A 20,154-nucleotide genomic window follows, 5' to 3' on the forward strand; every position below is an offset into this window, starting at 1 on the left:
TGTAGTGTAATGTAGCTAATGTGTGCATTGCACGCGTGCGCACACACACACTACATATATGCAGCAGATATACTGGGAACGACTCCCCAAGTAGATGTGTTTGCAGTCCAGCCTTCTAGTTATTGTTCCAACTGCTTGCTGAGTTTCCAGGATACCTGCTCTATATGTTATAGATGTTCAGATGTCAAAAACCTTCTTCTTTTAAGCAGAGAGGGTGCTTCCTTTTCATGCCACATTCAGCTTTGCAAAGGCGTCTCTCTTCATCTTCCCAGCTTGAAATAGCATGTATCTGTTTTAAGTAATACAAAAAAAGTTACCTCCAAGCCTCCATAGAAGTTGGCTAGTTTGATTTATTTATTATATTCCTCTAACCTCAGAACATTTTTTATGTTAAAATTTGTATTCCACAAGCAGTATTCCATTATTTGTCTCCATTATGTTAAACCCAGAAGTCTGGCTTCTACGAGGATGCTATAGGTAATTGCCATTGATAATATCTAGTTAGATAGTAGGTAAAGATTATGGATATTTATTTATTTTGGTTTTATTTGCTTATTTATATTTTTTATCTAACGTATTTAAGTGACCCAAGGCAATCTAGCTTTGTACATATCCATTCTATGTAACTACATGTTCCTATCAATGTTACCCTCCTTCTCTTTCCCACATTTCTTTAGATTGTGTGTTACAGCATCTGTTGCATCTTGTCATAAATTAGACTGTAGAATCTGCCCAGCAGGGATTGTCTCTTACTGTGTGTTTATACAGCACTAGCACAACAGGGCCCAGATCCTGTTTCGTGTTTCTGGGTCCGACTATATTACAATCATAAGCAAGAGTGAAAAAGGGATGGGCAAGAAATTAAATGGCTGAAGGAATTTAACTGGGAGTACAGGGTAGGGAGCTAGGCCCCTCCTGCATTTTAATCCCAGCTTTGAAATTGACTTGCTGTGTGGCTTTAGGCAAGTCAGCCTCCGACTCAGTTTCCCTGTTTGTAGGATGGGTTAATTGTATTTACGTATATACCTTATAGGAATGTTGTAGGGATCTATTGTTTTAAGTCTGTACAGTACTTTGAAGTGCCAGGTACTATTAATTTTGAAAAGTAGCTAATCCAGCAACTGCCTTTCAGATAGATTCCCTAAGGCAGTGGTCCCCAACATGCGCCTGCCGGAGCATCTATGTGTGCCCACATACTGGCCAGCGGACAAGCATCCACTGAAATGCCGCCAAAAAGCGGCATCATCAAGAGGCGTCGCCGCTGAAAAGCGGTGTCACCAAGAGGCGTTGCCGCCAAACTGCCGCTGATTTTCGGCAACATTTCAGCGGCGATGCCTCTTGATGTTGCTACTTCTCGGCTGCATTGCAGCGGATGCTTGTCCACCAGCCATGGTCCTTGGTGGCTCGTTGTCTGGTGTCCGCCACCCTGAAAAGGTTGGGGACCACTGCCCTAAGGATTTTACTGGAGTATTGATGAGTGAGGAGAATAGTGCAAAACTGTTAGAAAACGTGACCCTGCTTCAGCCATGGCATCACCTGTCACAATGACTTCAGTAGGACTATTCACATGCTTAGCTGTATGTGTTCTTGAATACTTTGCTGTACTGGGCCTTAGTGAGTGTTTTTGTTTGATATTCTTCACCATGCAAATCTGGTTCTCTTATCCATTATCAGTCATCTGATTTTGAAAAAATGCAAGTTTAACACACGTTAATAGATGTTTAAAATACTTTTTAGCGCATCAGTCACTAAATCCTCCTTTCTGTTATCAAAATTGATTCTGGTTCTGGAATGGGATTAAGTGATAGACATCAAAATTCAACATATTTTTGTCATTTCTCCAGTTGCCCCTTTAGTATAAAGGGATAAAACAGAACTTTATTTTCAGCACAAACAATGAACATAAAGTTGTCATTGTTCAAAGCATTTCCTCTGGAATTTAGCATGGATTGACAATGGTTTCTACTATTAATTTACTTTTCTGAACATTCTGAGTGATCACAAAAATTTCAAGAAAAGTAGATGTGCTATACGCTTATGTTTGACTAAAAAGAAAAATTCAACATGGAGTTTTCTGGGAAGGAGTTTTGCTTCTCTGAATGCATAATGTGAAATCTGGACACTGTGATAACTAGGACGTGCCAAAGGCAGTCAAACCAGAGTTCTTTTTTATCACAATACTCTTTGATTAAGATCATTATAGCAACTGGTAGCAACACTACGGTTACGATTGAGTTGGCATTTCTATTTCATTGGGCTGCAACTCAGTGTTCAAGCTGTCAGCCCAGATGCAATTTTTAAAAAAAATTCATACAAAAATGGTTTCAATCCATGGAGCTATTTTAGAGTTGAATTTTTTGAAAGGATAGATTTTTAATCTGTTCTAGATTTTATTTTATTTTTGGTTTGAATAGAAAGCTTCTAAATTTTAAAAACTTGAAAATGTTCAGGAATGTATTGCTTTAAATAAGCTTCAGTAAACCATTTACAAAAATAATGATGATTATTATTTATTAGCTGTCGTATGAAAAAATACACAAGCAGAGAAGAAGGATTTGGTCCTTTTGTGAAAAATGGAGACGGTATTTTTTTAGAAAATGTACAAAATCTAATTTGAAGCATTATCAAAAAAAGTTTTATTTATTTTGACTGTCAATAAAAACAGGCTGAATTAAATACATTGTCCTGCAGTTTTAGATCCCCAAACATAATGATAGTGTGCTAAGGCATGAGACTAGAAAGTGAAACTGACAGGCTGAGTTTCACTGAACTGAGTGAAATGTAAAAAGTAAATAAACTGGATAAATGTTTAAAAGTAAATAATACTATTGTAAACTGCCAGATCATTCAAAAATCATGAAATTTAATCATTTTTTTTAAAAGTACATTTTGGGTACTTATTATTTGCCTTCTTTTTTTTGAGACTTTAAGGTTACATTTGGGTCATGTGTTCATGCTTATCTCTGCAGCCACAAGGACTAGAAATGTACTTTTGTTTTAAAGGAAAGACCTGATTCTCATGTAACTGCTTGACTCCAGGAGCGGAGTCTTTAAATGCAACACAAAATATGAAACTAACAATAAAATCAAGAGAGCTAATAATTCTGAAATTAGATACTTAAAAATCTTTCGCTTCTGTAGTATTGTTAGATTGTTAACAGAGGTGAAAAAACTGAAATATTTTGCGTTACAAGTTGACAACATCCCTTTAAATCCTAGCATAAATTCAGCAGTACTTCACCTCTCATACCCAATCATATCTTAAGAGTGAGAGTAAGGAGGTCATTTTCCCACCAAGCTACACAAAGAATACATAAGGGGGACATAGTAATGAAATAGTAGCATATCAGCGCAATGGGGAGCAGCAGCAAATATACTCTGATAGCACAGTAGTAGCAGTGACCTAATGCCGCTGAACCACTTCAGCCCAACGATCCAGTCACCATCGGGAGGAAATACTGCTTGCTGAAAGGAAAAGGAAGAAAGCCTGTCAATATAGTGGAGTTATTCTGTGGAGATGCACAATGTGTGTAGGGTGATCAGGTCTGTCATAAACAGATAAGTAAAAGTTAATAGAACAGAAGTACTTCATATCTCTTTTGCCTGTAAAGGGTTAACAAGATTAGTGAGCCTGGCTGTCACCTGACCAGAGGACCAATCAGGGGACAGGATACTTACAAATCTTGAGGGAGGGAAGTTTTTGTGTGTGCTGTTAGAATTTGGTGGTTGTTCTCTCTGGGTTCTGAGTGACCAAACATGCAACCAGGTTTCTCTCCAATCTCTCTGATACAGGCTCTTATATGTCCAGAATAGTAAGTACTAGGTAGATAAGGCGAGTTAGGCTTATGTTTGTTTTCTTTATTTGCAAATGTGTATTTGGCTGGAAGAAGTTCAAATTTATATTTTGCTGAAAAGATTTTAATTTGTACTTGTATACTTAGGCTAGGAGGGTATTCCCAGTGTCTATAGCTGAAAGACCCTGTAACATATTCCATCTTAAATTTACAAAGATAATTTTTATTGTTTTTTCTTTCTTTAATTAAAAGCTTTTCTTGTTTAAGAACCTGATTGTTTTTTTTTTATTCTGATGTGAAATCCCAGGGGACGGGGTCTGGATTCACCAGGGAATTGGTGGGGAGAAAGGAGGGAAGGGGGAGAGAAAGGTTAAATTTCTCTCTGTGTTAGGATTACTTTCTCTCTCAGGGAGAGTCTGAGAGGGGGAGAGATAAGGAGGGGGGGAAGGTGAATTTTCCTCTCTGTTTTGAGATTCAAGGAGTTTGACTCACAGTGATCTTCCAGGGTAACCCAGGGAGGGGAAGCCTGGGAGAGGCAATGGTGAGGGAAAGGGTTTACTTCCCTTGTGTTAAGATCTAGAGGGACTGGGTCTTGGGGGTCCCCGGGCAAGGTTTTGGGGGGACCAGAGTGTACCAGGTACTGGAATTCCTGGTTGGTGGCAGCGCTACAGGTACTAAGCTGGTAATTGAGCTTAGCGGAATTCATGCTGGTACCCCATCTTTTGGACGCTAAGGTTCAGAGTGGGGAATTATACTATGACAAGGTCGCAGGAGTGAAATATCAGGACACATTGGGTGAGTGGAGGAGAGACAGACAGACGCAAGTGCACAGCCCCAACCGGAGCCAGAGGCACACTGGTCTGCCTGGCCCTGTGCTACCAGTGTGCCCCTTCTTGTTAGGGGTGGGCCCATGCTGCGCCACACAGCTCCTCTGCCCAGCGCCCCCTGGATCCACTATGCCCAGCGCCCCCCTACTACCCTTCCACCACAAATGCACAGTGCTGGGCAGACACACCCTGCCCAGCGCCCCCCTGCCCACAGCCCCACCACAGCTGCCCAGAACCCCACTCGCCAATTTCCCAGTACACACAGATTTCCCCTCGCTCCTTTCTTTCCTCCCAGTGCTCTTCACCACAGCTGCACCACCACAACTACACAGTGCTCCACACAGACCCACACTGCCCAGTGCCCTGATACACACAGATCTTCCCCACTGCCCAGTACCTCACAACAGGCCCCCACTGCCTAGCACCCCAAAACACACATACCTTGCCCATTGCCCAGCGCCCTCCACACCCTCACAGCCCAGCACCCCACACACACCTCCCAGACACTCACTCCATCACACCCTGCCCCCTTCCCTGGCCTCACTCACCAGCCGTGCTGGGAGCCATGGGGCTCCTAGGGTGAGAGCAGCAAGGGGAGTCTCCAAACTCTGCACGTGCTGCACCCTCCACAAGCACGAGCTCCAGGGCTCCCATTGGCTGAGAAAGGCGCCAATGGGAGCTGCCGGAGCCAGGGAGCAGGACTTGCAGGGGCCAGCAGCACGCAGAGCCCCCCTACCCTAAGAGACAGAGGGACCTGCCGGGGGCGAGATGGGAAGTCCTGGCGATGCTCACCTAGGGCAGCGTCTGTCCCGGGAAGCATCCGGCAGGCTGGTCCCACTGGCTCCTAGGGTTGCGGGTCGGGTATGTGGGGGTGGAGAGCTCTCTGCCTGCTCCTGGCGCCTGCAGCTCTGCCCCTGCAGCAGGCGGCACTCCTGAAGTGGTGAGCTGTGGCACCATGGCTGCAGTCTGGACGGTCCCCAATATCGGGACAAAGGGCATCCTGACCGATGTTAAGATTGGGATGCGGGACAAGTCCCCTAAAATTGGGATGTCTGGTCACCCTACATGTGTGACACTTGTATTCAGTACTGTATGGTAGTGTACAAGGGCTTGGCCACATAGGGAAAAAGCAGGACAGTTAATTTGGATTAACTAAAGGTGTGAATTAAAAGTAGACTAGTTAGAGTGCATTAAACTCCTGTGTGGACAATCTGATTCAGAATTAAAGGGACCTTAATTTTGGGTTAGTTTTAAATTATACCAAATTAAGCTATACCAGCAAATGTGTAGGGTTTGACCTAAGATTTGATCCATTGTAGCCAGTATTTCTTTGATGCCAGTAAACAGGTACAGAAGAGTAGCCTTGTCCCAAACCATGTTATAGAAGTATTGTGATTCTTGGCAACTCTCTGCCATGGTATCATCACCAGCAAAATGGAGATAACATCCCTCTAAAAGGCATTTTATGGAGATGAATTAGTTAGAGCCCAGTTTGTTCCTGGGTTCTGCATGAGGAAGAGAGACTCTGATCTCCTTTGGCCCATGAGAAAGGGCAGAGGCCAGCTATCTCCACTTCTCTATTTCCACTTCTTTCTGGGACCCTGCAGAGTACTCTCTGTGGGGTTTGGAATGCAGGTAGGAGGGCACGGCAGAGCCACACCTCTCCCTACACCTCTGGGAATCTGCAAAGGGTAACACACTCTGAGGCTGTACCGCTATTTATCTGGAGTCCCTCCATGCTGGAGAAGCCTCCTTAAAGGGGATTTTGTAGAGGAGGCCACCTCTTTGTGGTTTCCTGGCAGCATTTGGAGCACACTGCTAAGTTGCAGGAGAGGGAGTGCAGACATACAGGGCCTCCATGCAGATTGCAATATTCTTCTGGCAAATCCCCAGCTTCTTTGGCAAGTTGGCAACCCTGTATACCCCCAACAGAAGAATTTGAGGAAACTCAGTGTGAAGGGAACCACAAATACTTATCCTTCGCCAGACTCTTCAGCTATGGGTTTACCATGTGGGATATACATAGACTTTTATGGCCAGGTAAAAGATCTTTTCTGGGTGCATTTTACATCTTAATTTTAAATATATGGTGGCCACAGATCTGCACCCCTGACTCTCTAATTTGTGCCAGTGATTAGGCAGGTTGAAGCAAAAGTACCAAGATCGGTGCCTGCTATTCAAGTGTGGGTGCAAAATCATGTGTCACAAAAACTCAGTTTTCTGAAAATATTCCGCCACTGCTTTGAAAATGTAAAACATTCTGTGTGCCCTAAGCATTATAATGACTGAATTGGTGAGCAGCCTTCTAGAATCTCACAAAACATAATGACAGAAAATATCGAGACACAAGTGGGCAAGATGAAGGTTCCAGAGCAAGAAACCTTAACTCAGCATTTCCTTGGTTTTCTCAGTTTCTGTCTCAGTGCTAATGTTATTTTAATATAGTTACATGGCTTGATTTACCATGATTAGCATAGCAATTTGCAACACATTCTTCAAAATTGCCAATCAATTTGAGCTCAGAATAGATGAAAGCCCCATATAATCGGCTGCTACCATCCAAAAAAAACAGTTCTGAAAATCTGAATGAGGACTTGAGTTGTTTGTACAGTATTTTGTGTAACCCAGCAGCCTCCATAATATCCTCAAGGCCTCTGCCTCACAGGCCTTTTAATTGAGGATAGGTGAATAAAAAGGTAAGCCTAAAAGGCAGTATGAAAAGATCGAGGTATTGTATGGATTTTGTGAAATCCCTTGAAGTGCCTTGATTCTGGGTGAATGCTGCCTCTGAAAGAGCTTTCAAAAACTCACCTGGTGGGAAACCTTAATAAAAAATACAGCGTTGAGAGCTTTCTATCCCTGCCTCTTCACAGACTTTTTGCTGGTAGGGTCCTCTTTCGGCTGCCATGGTACCAGAGGTAGTTTCTTTCACACCTCTCTTTTCCCAGCAGCAGCAGTAGATATTAAAGGGGAGCTTCTTGGGCCATGACTACTCTAACAGGGACTATAACAGCATAGGTATGGTGCTGTAGCTATGCCGATGTAACTCTGTAGGCCTACATCAACTTTTCTTCCCTTCACTGTAGGAATACCACTTCCCCAAGTGATGGTAGATAGATTGATGGAAACATTCTTCCAGTGACCTAGCTGTGTCTGCCTCATGGGTTAGGTAGCAAAGCTACAGCACTCAGGGATGTGAATTTTTCACACCTGTCAGCATCATACCTATGTTGACCTACATTTTAAGTGTAGACTTTATAGGGCTTCTTGTGGCTCTTCTCTAAGCCCTCCTACAATTTATCAACATTCTTCCTGAATTTGTGGGCACCAAAACTGGACACAGTATTCCAGCAGCAGGTCTCCTCAGGGCCAAGTGCAGAGTTAAAATAACCTCTCTACTCTTACTTGAGATTCCCCTTTATGTATCCAATGATCACCCTTTTGGCCACAGCAATGGAAGCTCATATTCTTTTGTTAGGTCTTAAATATGTGCACGAGACGTATAAAAACATCTACTTAGGGTTTAGAAGCTGGATTTTTTGTCTCCAGATTTGGCCATTTGCATTAGTGGCAATTTCTCTATCTATGAGCTACTCAGTCATGCACCACAGTACAGCAGCACCACACAGCCACTTCTCAGGTGAATTTTCATCATGAGACTAGAGGCTAAAGGCCTGATTCGTCCCTACCTTGCACCTTGTGCTGTCACATTACACATATCCACAGTTACCGTGTGTCATAAACATATAGCTAAGGGTAGCGTAAAATCCCACCTTTATCTGTAAAGGGTTAAGAAGCTCAAATAACCTAGTTGGCACCTAACCAAAAGAACCAATAAAAACCCTAGGGTCTGGTCTGCACTCACCTTACTCTCAAGCCTCCCCAGAAAAGGGGTTGAAGGGGCTTGGGGGGATATTTTGTGGAAACAGGAACTCCAAGTGGTTCTTTTCCTAAATCTTTGTCTAACTCACCTGATGGTAGTGGCAGTACGCATCAAAGGACAAAAAAAAATGTTCCTTGGAAAAGTTTTTAACCTAAGCTGGTAAAAATAAGCTTAGGGGGTCTCTCATGCGGGTCCCTGCATCTGTACCCCAGAGTGTAAAGTAAGAAGGAAACCCTAACACCTTGTTAGCTGAGTGAATGGAGAATTCTTATTTGGTGGCACATTTGTAAATGACAACAGAAAAGTGCAGGATGATGGAGGCCCCTAATGTTTTACTCCATCTATCAAAGGTTTCCTCGTCTTGAAACTAGTGTCATGCAGCCAACCTCCCATTAATTTAGGAAAGGGTCCCACAAAAATGTTCCTGTGATAAAATTCTGTTTACATTATGGCCTTATTTACATATTAAACTATTGTGAGGATAAATTAGTTAAGGTTGGTGTGGTGCATTGGAAATGAAAACTGTTAGGTAGTGTCATGTGTACTGCTGTTAGAAAATGTTTGCTGCATATTAGTAGCAGTTGTCTGAGTCCCTGGACACATGGAGTTATCTTGGCTACTCTCCCATTCAGAGCCTTCATCTAGGAGTTACATTCCTTCTTCCATAATGCCCATTTATACAGAGCAATATAAGTTTGGGAAGAGAGGGGTGGGGGGAAGCAGTGGTTTGACTGTGGCTCCAGTGTGCTCTTTGTTGGAGGATTACTAATGCTCAATCACCAGGTAGAATCAGCCTTACTGGTCTACGTGTCATGATTACTCTGTCTTTGAAGCACAGGCACATTTTCTTCGCAAACGTTTAGTCTGCCTTGTCAGAATCTACAAGCTATTCTAGCAGATTCAGTTTTATTGCAGATGATGAGTTAACCAAGATCTTATTTTGTTTTTCCAGGGGAACCAGCATGTAAACTTGAATTCACAATTAGTTTAACATTTACTAGGTTGCTTTCAGTTTGTGTTTGATGCTATCTCTACAGAATTCTTTGTGATCTGGGGCTCGGAACTTCCTCCAGCTGTAAGAGGGGATTAAAGCCATTTTTAGAAGCATCTTTCACGTTGTTTTTAAATGTATTTATATATTTACAATCCCTGTGTTTGCATCAGTGCTGCTGACTTACCTAGAATATTGTTATAAACCCAATGCGAAGTCTCCTTGAGATTACTTCTTTGCCAGCCTTAGAGAAAGCAGAGACAAATTAGTTAGTTTTCAGCCAACATGCAAAAGTTTGCTTTGAGTAAAGCCAAATACTTAGAAGTGGGAAATGATTTGCCAGTGTAGCAACGGCGATGTAAAGCATATACAGTACACGCTTCATCTTTCTATTTCATCATTTCTTGCTCTGCACCAATACTGTGTGCATGGATCCAGATTTTTATTGTTACTGAGGAATGATTCTTTGGCTGCCTTGAGTGAATAAAGCTGCGATGTATTAACTACTGTCGGGCACGGCGCATTTATCAATTTAGCTTTGCTGTGGTGTTGCCTGTAGTATTTTTTCCTCTGTACTCTAAACACTGTTTAGTGCTGCAGGCAGAACCAGAGTCCTTCTAATGAAACAATTACAGCACTGCTACTCAATATGCAAAGACTAACACCTCCAGCAAAAGCTGATAAATGCCTTTGTTTATGATTCCCACCCCTACCCCCGCCCTGCTTGTTGCTTTATATAGGGAGAGTGGTGAAATTTACTGACTTCCTCTTAGTTTGAGAAAGTTTAATCAAACAAAAAAATAATTGATGTTGAATGACAGTCAGTGGGGGAGAAAATGGTTATAGGACCAGCAGAGTGTCAGTGTGAACTAGCTGTGTGTGTGAATCCACGTAAGGTACTGATGATATGATGACAAGGGGACTATGCTAAGGATGTTTGCCAGCTCATTGGGAACCGCCTACTCCACCAACACAAAAAGGAAGGTGCCGTGCTAGCCAGGCAGGCATTTTAGACAACTAAGAGCTCTCTCAGGCTCAGAGCTTAACAGTAAACTGTGTACCTGTGGCTCATTAAAGATAATGAGTTTAGTGCATCAGACATCTCTTTTGTTTCCTAAATCGAAGGAGTCTAGACCCCAGAAAAGGGCACTGCCCACAGAAGACATAGCCATGATGTCACTAGTTCTCTTGCTGTGAAGAGATTAATGTTTTTTGACTGGCTGGGCTGCAGATGGTTAGGATGGACATATAAATGTATATGCTTTCACACACACTGTAGCATACATAGTGATACTGGAAATTAGCCATTTGGTGAGACTAGAAAAGGTGGTCGGAAATCAGTGTGGTCTAGTGGTCTTCTGGGTCCTACTCCCAGATCTGCCGCTCTTCTGCTGTGTGTTCTTGGGCAAGTCACGTCACTGCTTTGTGCCTCAGTTTCCCTCATCTGTAAAATGGGGGTGATACTGTTTTCCGGCTCCACAGGGTTGTTTTATGGCTCAGTTCATTAACGCAGGGGCCACTTTTTGAGATTCTCAGATCGTAGTATTATCATTTGGGGATTCAGCAGTGGATATGACCAATATTCAGTGACATGCCTATGATTGTGAATGAAAGGAGGCTGATGAGGAGGCACTCAGATTCACAGAAAGGAATCTCACATTGTCTAAAGCTAGAGCAGTACCAGAGCATTTGGATTCCACATCTGAGACCCAGGGGTGAATATTTAACATGCAGAAAATGTTTCAGCTACAGGGTGACATCTCAACATCTTCTTTCAGTGATATCCGAGACTTAACTAAACATTGCTTCCCAAGCTATTGAGACAGCTGTCCAGATTCTCTCCTCCCTCCCCCTTAAATATTTGCATTCCACATTGTTACCTGGACACAGATGGTGAGCTGGACTGATATCTTACAGGCCACAATCTGCCCTAACACAGTATTTTGCCTTAAAAAACAGACTTTGAAATCTGGCTGAAGCAAAATTAAGTGACACGTCTCTATATCTCATTATGACACTTTCATCTAGTTGGGTGAATCGCCAAGGCACGTAAATTTGTGAATAGAGCTGTTAGGGAATTTTAAAAAATGAACCAATTCTCAAAAGCAAATGTCCACTGCTTTATTAAACATGAATGGAATAATGGAACAGAGAGAGAGAGAGTGTGCAAAGCAGCCCTGTAAGAACACTTCTTGTTTTACAAATGCAGGGAACCCACTAAACAAATCGGCCTGCACATGTGTTTTAAAGACAGTTTTTGTAGGGAATTATCATGAAAGTTGTATGGTTAAGCGCGCAAAAGTCAGGAAATGCTAAAGTTAAAGTGCACGCACAACTTGAACTCTGCTCCATCATGTGTCTGTATTACAAGGGCTTGGGTACCCAGACATACAGTTTGTAGCGAGCTACATTGTGAATCTAGCTCTCACTAGCTTGGCGTGGACTAACTGTCCATGTGGAGCCTGCTGATGCACATTAACGGTTCATTAGTTTGCTTTGATCTAGTCCAGTTTTAAGCTAGTTTAAGGTAGATTCACACCCCAGCTTGCCCCGAACTATATGTTCATGTAGACAAGCTCTATGTTTTTAATTACACAATTGCACACTATTTCCTCAAATAAAGCAACATTTTTCTGCATCATGACATAAAAATGTGTAGCGTCTGATCTTTACGGACTTAGTTTTTATAAGATCTGATAAATTCTCTTCTCTCTAAGGCAGGGGTGGCCAACCTGTGGCTCCAGAGCCACATGCTCTTGAGAGGTTAATATGCGGCTCCTTTTATAGGCACCAACTCTGGTGCTGGAGCTATAGGCGCCAACTTTCCAGTGTGCTACAGGGTGCTCACTGTTCTGCCCCAGGCCCCGGCCCCACTCCACTCCTTCCCTCAAAGCCCCCAGCCCTTTCCCTGAGTCTGCCGTGCTCTTGCTGCCCCTCCTCCCTCCCCCCGAGCCTCCTGCACACCACAAAACAGCTGATCGCGGCAGGCAGGAGGCGCAGAGATGGAAAGTTGGGTGCTGATTGGCGGTGCTGCTGACGGGTGGGAGACCTGGGGGCAGCGAGAACTGACGGGGGGCTGCTGACATGTTACTGTGGCTCTTTGGCAATGCACATTGGTAAATTCTGGCTCCTTCTCAGGCTCAGGTTGGCCACCTCTGCTCTAAGGTGTGGATTTTAATCATTTTGTTAGCATTCATGAATTTACCTTACATACCTGATTGCAAAGGAATTTTCAGTCAGTTGCATAGCCTTCTTCAGATTTAGTTCAGGGGATAAGACTGTGAAGCTACCTTCCCTGTAAATTGTGTTGGCCCAACTATGTCATCTAAACTGAAGCTATTTCTCTGGGTTGAAAGTATGCATAATCTGATGAATATTGTATGCATTTCCTGTACAAGATTCTTGTGGATTCTGTTTGTCTGGCATGCACACTGCTGCAAGATGCTTTCTGTGTGCCTAAGGTTATAGGGAACAAGTAGGATATTGCATTATTTGAGAAATGCTACATGATCATGTAACGAAAATTATATCAAATCATGAGTCACAAGTATAGCAACTTTACACACAAACAGCTCTCCTGCTTTATAGGGTTGTCTTCATACTCCAGAATCACTGCAATTCAAAGCTGTGTATCAGGTGGCTTACGGTGCTCTACCATGCAGCCTATGGCTGGACGAAGCTATAACACAGATATGCTGGCTACAGAGATTAGTGTTCTTAGTACACTGTGTTCATTCTGATCTGAATGGCTGGGCTAAATTGGATGTTGCAACCTGTATTTTCAGCAGTCTGAATCATCTTATTAAAGATGGGGGGGTGCAATCTGTTCGATTTTATTGGGTCCTCTGGTTCCTGGCAAGTTGCTGGGGAAAATGTGGGTACCTCTGTTATAAATAAAGCCAACACCATTGGTAAAATAAAGCAAGCAGAAATATATCCAGTTCCAGGACATCCATTTTTATTTCTTCCACCTCTGTTAGGAGTGGATTCTTTTATACTAGGCATTTTAAGGTACTCTGGAATGGAACAAATGACAGACTGAGATCCCCTGTCTATTGGCAATGAAAATATTAAATATAGTCACACATAAGATATCAGTTTATTATAAATATCAAGGATCAAGTAGAATACTTGAAGTCGTTGAAGGATGATTTTGACAGCCTTAGAAATTAGAAGGAAAATAAGGTCATTCAGTTTGTGTGTCTGGGCCTGGGTATACTGGTTCTTTGAATACAAGGTTACTTTGGAGTTCAGGGTCGGTAGCTGATTGCCCCAGGATGCTCTCTGAAGAGAGTTCAGTATCCTGTTTCTTCCACGGGAACATCTCCAGATCCAGCAAAGGGGTTTGAAGTTTGATTTGCTTGGCAGGTGGCCCTTGCTACCCTTTCAGCTAACCTAGCAGGAGGTATAAAATATGCTGACTTTGCTTAGGAAGGGAAAGTCTGGGAGAAGGACTCCAGCCCTCATAGCTGGGAAGGAAATGTATCTATATTTTGGACTGCTTTATTTCTTTTTTCACTTGCTACAGTTTGATGCCTGCGGAAGAAGCACCTGCCCTAGAGCCCTAGCTAGAGAGAGCTTTGCAATTCGTGTTTTTTTTATTCTGTGAAAGGCCTAGTGAATACAGCACTCCAAGAACAGGGAAGACTTTGTTATTAATGAGAACACAGTGTGTGCTGTGTCTGTTTTTACTGTGGGGAAACCTGGGCTCTCTTGCTCTGTTACTTTACAGGGTATAAATATCTTAGAGACATTTACTTGTTGTGTTTTTTAAAGTAAATGTTTTCATTCAAAAGTATCCTCATTCTTGTAAGTCCTGTCAGAGGCTTTGACATGTAATTAATTTCTCTGGAGCTTTTCTCTAAGACCTAACTGCACACACAAACCTCACTCCAACACTTGCACTTATTTACAGCTCTGTTGCAGAAAATCCGATCTCCCATGGTGGTGTTTTTTTCTCCTCCTCTCCATAAAAAAGATTTCCCTCAATTTTGGCTACTGTGTCTCTTGCAGCCCTCACCATCCACAACAAACACAAGCAGTGGACACTTCAATAGGTATTTGAATATTGGAATTGCTATGCTGAGTCTCATCTGAGGGCTACTGACCCTCCATATATTCAGCTTTAAACTAAAACCCAGTTGCAGCCTTAACTATGGAGCTATCACCACCCCATCATCTACCTACCTAGTATTGGCCTCTATTTTCCAGGCAGTTCATACCCACAGTAGAATATTTATTTTACAGGATGGATTTTGCCATGCTTGGAGGTGTATTTGGCCTCAGAGGATAATGCTGGCACATGGGAAAGTTGAGTCAGGAGATCCGCATCGAGCTGTGGACATATATATCAGCAGCCAGACGCTAGATGACATGGCTATTGGTTTTCTTTATCTTCATCCACTGTACGCATTTGCAAGACATCCCTGAGACCAGCACTGCTGTGCCTGAAAATACTGTGAGCCAGATCACCCCTCCTCCCACTGTAAAACCTGCTGGAGGGGCCTCGGTGGGAGGAGGGAGAAATCTCTCCAAAGATCCCATTGCATTATTGGTCCCTAGTCAGTCATTTGAGAGAGCAGGTTTTGCCCTTTGTGGAACAGGCCGCAGGGCCCAGCAGTGAACCTGGAGAATCCTTGAAGATCTACAAGAGATCAGGGCCATCTGTGCAGAGGTCTTTTGCCCATGAACCAGCTCTAACACCGGGCAGCCTCCTGCCCAATCAACATCCAAGGACTCCCAGCAGAACTGGGGTTTCCACAGACAAGATCACATAATCCCAAGCAATCTCATATGTTTCTGGTGAATCACTGTGGCACCAAGAGCTGGCTGGAAAAGAGGTGCTTCCTTTGCCCTGGCATGCCTGCTCGTGCCACTAACCTGCCCATTTCCCCTATTGGGACACTGGAGCCTTGGAGCAAAGAAGTGGCTGACCCTCCCACTCCGAGAGGGCAGTAGTCCTCTCCAAGTGTATATCTGTCAAGGACACTCAGGTGCTGCACTTGGGAAAACAAGTGCCTCACTGAGTCTAGTAGAAGAGAAGCAAAATAAACTGTGGCATCTTCATGAGGAATTAAGCAAATGGACAGATTCTGCTCTCTCACATGCGTAACTCAGTAGCATTTCAGTTGAAGTCAATGGAGTTTCACCAGTGTAAAACTAATACTAGTGGGAGCAGAATCAGGCTCCACATGTATAGTAACTCATAACACAGCTAGCACTTTAGGCCTTCAGATTACCTGGTAGGTGACAAATGTAGAAAATAGTCCAGATATTTCAATCTTGTAATTCGGGAGTGTTTCTTCTTCTGCCCTAGATTTGATTTCAGCCCCTGCAAAATAAGTAAATGTAGATTTTAGCCCAGCTTTCTATTAAGTTTGTAGGAAAAGGAACAAGTGCTTCCTTGAAGGAAACTGATCAAAGGATTTTTCTACACAGTGAGATTCTATATCCATTGCAATATCGTTATTGCCTATAGGACAGAGAGAGGCTGCAAGAGATGAATACTATTTAGAGAACATTCTTTGTGAGACAGTAACACTGAGCCTGTCCAACAGAACTTGACCTCAGGAATATTCAGGGGTGAAAGTAACTTAAAGGACTTACCGGTCCTTAGGAGGGGGCGGGGCCTCAACTGGAAGAGGTGGGGCCTTTAAATACCCATGTGCTTTAAATCAGGATTTAAAGGGCCTGGGGCTGGGGCTGTGGTAGCAGCAGCTGGGAGCCCCGGGCCCTTTAAATCACCCCCAGAGCTACAAGCTGCAGAGGCGGCTGGGAGCCCCGGGGGTGACGTAAAGGGTGTGGGGTTCCAGCTGCTAATACCGCAGTGGAACCCTGGGCACTTTAAATCACCGTCAGACGGAGCCCCGGCCTCTGGTGGAGCTTTAAAGGGCCTGGGGCTCTGCTGCAGTAGCGGCAGCTGGGAGCCCTGGGCCCTTTAAATCACCACCAGAGCCCCATCACCGCTACCCCAGGGCTCCAGCAGCAGGGCTCGGGTGGCGATTTAAAGGGCCTCAGAGGGTAGCAGCAGTGGGAGCCCTGAGTCCTTTAAATCACCACCCGAGCAGTGCTGCCGGAGCCCCGGGATAGCAGCAGCAGCCAGAGGCTCAGGCAGTGATTTAAAGGGCCCGGGGCTCCGGCTGCCACTACCACCCCGGGCCCTTTAAATCATCCCCGGAACCCTAGGGTAGCAGTGGCGGTGCTCCGGCAGCAAGTTAAAGGGCCCGGGGCTGTAGCGGTGGCTGGGGACGATTTTAAAGGGCCTGGGGCTCCACCTGCTGCTGGGAGCCCCAAGCCCTTTAAATTGCTGCCAGGGGAAGCCGATCCACCCCGGTACGGCGCACCGGCTCTTGCCAGTACGCCGTACTGGGGTGTACCGGCTTACTTTCACCTCTGGGAATATTGCTTTCATGTCTGTCCATATTCTGTCTTTGGAGTCAGCTACCTCCACTCCAGGAATACCAGTCCACATAAGACTTGTTGAGCATCCCCTTGGTTTACAAAACAGAAAGAAAAGCACATTCTGGATTTTTTTGATGATCTGATTTGGAGAAGAACTGATGGAAAGTTTAAATAGGAGAATCAGTTTCAGATGTTACATTATCATCTTAGCCCTCAATTCAATGGCCTGCAGCTTTCATACAGCTCATTAGTCGGGCCAATGAGAAGATACAGAACAAAACTGCAGGAAACAAATGTGTGGGGAAACGTTCCGAATTTTGGTGTGGGAACGTTTTAAGAAAACATTCTGATGGTGGTTCGTGTACTTCCCTAAATTAAATCCCAGTGGTGGTAGTCGTGTCTTTTAAAAAGGCCTGGAATCGTGCTGTCCAAGTTTGCCAGTGCTTTGTGTCTGTATCAGTGTTTTCTTTCTGGAGAAATGTGGTGTGCAGTGTGAATGAAAAATGTACTCAGACGGGGTGGAGGTTAGCTGTCAGGGAGCTGGCTTCAGCTTCTCCATCCTGTGCCGACTGGACCCTGTGCAAGTTAGAGAATCACCACTACACACCAGAGATGATGGCAGATTCAAATAAATAGGGACATTTATTACAGCGTGCAGCATTCCCAATACCTGATCAGAATGTGAGATCATCCACACGCACATACATATTTGTGGTGCTTTGAAATGAGCAAGCAAGCAGTTCAAATATGGGAGGTGTGGATAGCCAAATGTGCAGTCATCCAATTATATTCACCTGTGGTAGGGTTGCCTGGTGTCCGGATTTAGACGGGAACACCCAGTTGAAAAGGGATCCTGGCAGCTCTGGTCAGCACTGCTAACTGGGCTGTTAAAAGTCTAGTCGGCAGTGCTGCAGGTCTAAGGAAGGCCAGTCCCTACCTATCCTGGCACCGTGCTGCGCCTCAGAAGTGGTCAGCAGGTCTGGCTCCTAACAAGGGGGGTCACGTGGCTCTGCATGCTGCCCCTGCCCTGAGCACCAGTTCGGCACTCCCATTGGCTGAGAATCATGGCCAATGGGAGCGGGATGGGGTGTGCTTGTGGCGAGACCCGTGCAGAGCCAATTGCAGACCTCCATCTAGGAGCTGGACCTGCTGGCCGCTTCTGGGGCACTGTGAGAGCCAGGACAAGTAAGGACCTGCCTTAGCCCTGCTGCACTGCTGACTGGGAGCTGCCTGAGGTAAGCCCGCACCCCCATCCCTGAGCCCCTGCCCCAAACCCAGAGCCCCCTCCTGCACCCCAAATGCCTCATCCCCAGCCCAGAGCCCGTACCCCTCCTGCACCCCAAGCCCCTGCCCCAGTGAAAGTGAGTGAAGGTGAGGGAGAGCGAGCCACTGAGGGGAGGGGGAACGTAGTGAGTGGTGGGTGGGGCTTCAGGGCAGGAGGTGGGGCCTCAGGACAGGGTTAGGGCAGGGGTGTTCGATTTTGTGCCATTAGAAAGTTGGCAACCCTAACCAGTGGTTATTTGAAATGAATGATCATTGCACATTTCTTCCACCCAGAAAACCACAAGAGATGGACAGAATGGATTTGTTTAATGTCAGTCCATGATGTGTTTAAATTCCTTACCAAACTGCAGTACCCCTCTCACCAAAGATTCCTCATGCAGCAAGCGGCCCATTCCAAAGAAGTCAAGCTGGCTCACTTACTACTTTAGACTGTGTATCTCCTGAACACATGTTTAACAGGCAGGAAACATTATTAAGCAGCCTGTAACTGGAAAACGTAGAGCTTCTGTCATACTTAAAAGTTAATCTTCCTAAAGTTACATGCAAATACTCTAAATGATACATAGTTTATGACTGGGAAATTTTGCTAAAATATAAAGAGTCTCTTTGATTAAAATATGTCAATAGATCTTTTACTAGGCTCCATGGCCCACGGAATGAAACATTTTGGCAGCGACAGCAATGGACTGAGGCGTTGGGAATGGTGTCGGTGTCCATAAGCTGGGAGTCGCATTTTAACCAAGTCATCCTCTCTGGGGAGCCACTGAAAGTTGGATTTCCACTGAAGTAAAATTCTTGAGGGTAGTGAAAAATTCCTCAACAAATGCAAAGAAATTGTGTTACTGATGCTTGTTATTCTTTTGGGAAGAAAATGGAGACATCTCTTTTTAACTCCATTGAAATACATTGACTAGGGGAGCTTTTGGAATAAAAGAGTGAAAATATGATAGCTACTCTGTTATAATAAATAGTGTTTGTCCTCCTAAACAGGGTTAGTAGGTGTGTGTAATGTTTTTTTCTTTTATTCACGGTTCTGTGAGCTTATTTCAGGAATTTTAATGACTGTAATTATGTTTTTGGAAATGTACAGGTTGGCCAGATGCAGCGGGGCATGGAATGAACAATAAGAGGTTAAATTGATGGATGACCAACAAGATAAGGATTGTGCCTCAGAAGACCATGAAACTATCCTGATTAATGGGGTGAAAGAAAATGGTAAGGAAACCTAATTACAGCACACGAAGCAGCAGTGATAACAGCAAGCCAACCTATTTTCCTAGTTCATGTATTTAATTTCTGAGTTTTGCAGACATCTTCAAAATGTAGAGCAGTGGGGCAGATGGATATTTTGTGCAAATATGTTGCTGCAGCTATGAATCTTCAGTTTTTAAACCCTAAGCAACAACTGCTGCTTTTTTCCCCACACATATGTGCATGCCCACACACACACAGATCTGAATTGTGATTTTTTTTTTTTAGTTTATTGTTTTTTGTTACTGCACATGCTGTTGTGACCATTTTGGCAGCATGGCCTCCAACTTGCTGTCCCAAGATCACATTAGAATTCTAGGCACCTCTTCTGTGCATAAACACAATACTACCGGTAAAGTCATGATCCTGAGAACTGCTGAGTAATTTCAATTCCCATTGAAATCAGTGGAAAATAATTGGCATCTTTCAGAAACATGCCCAAAATTTCCTGTTTTTAGTTTTGTTTTTGGTCATTTTCAATGGCTTCATAGTTGCTTTCAACAGCAATAACTAACTAAAAGTATTCTTCAGTGCTATGCTTGCCTGCAAAACTGATGGAGTTTGTATAAGGTAGGTGCATAACTGGTTGGAAAACCATTCCCAGAGAGCAGTTATCAGTGGTTCACAGTTAGGCTGGAAGGGCATAACAAGTGGGGTCCTGCAGGAATCAGTTCTGGGTCTGGTTCTGTTTAATATCTTCATCAGTGATTTAGATACTGGCAT

General features: G+C 44.0%; 1 protein-coding gene across 4 annotated transcripts in view; it reads left to right on the forward strand.

Moving 5' to 3' along the window:
- NEXMIF (neurite extension and migration factor) overlaps positions 1 to 20,154 on the forward strand; it is a 244,692-nt gene that overhangs the window by 208,685 nt on the left and 15,853 nt on the right. For all 4 annotated transcript variants that reach the window (XM_050964585.1, XM_050964584.1, XM_050964582.1 and 1 more), the window contains one exon: positions 19,271 to 19,395. In XM_050964585.1, the coding sequence (XP_050820542.1) occupies positions 19,320 to 19,395 (76 nt within the window). In that variant the 5' untranslated portion in view covers positions 19,271 to 19,319. The remainder of the gene's footprint in view (positions 1 to 19,270; positions 19,396 to 20,154) is intronic.

The sequence above is a fragment of the Gopherus flavomarginatus genome, chromosome 8 (genome assembly GCF_025201925.1).
Source record: "Gopherus flavomarginatus isolate rGopFla2 chromosome 8, rGopFla2.mat.asm, whole genome shotgun sequence".
Lineage (NCBI taxonomy): Eukaryota > Metazoa > Chordata > Testudines > Testudinidae > Gopherus > Gopherus flavomarginatus.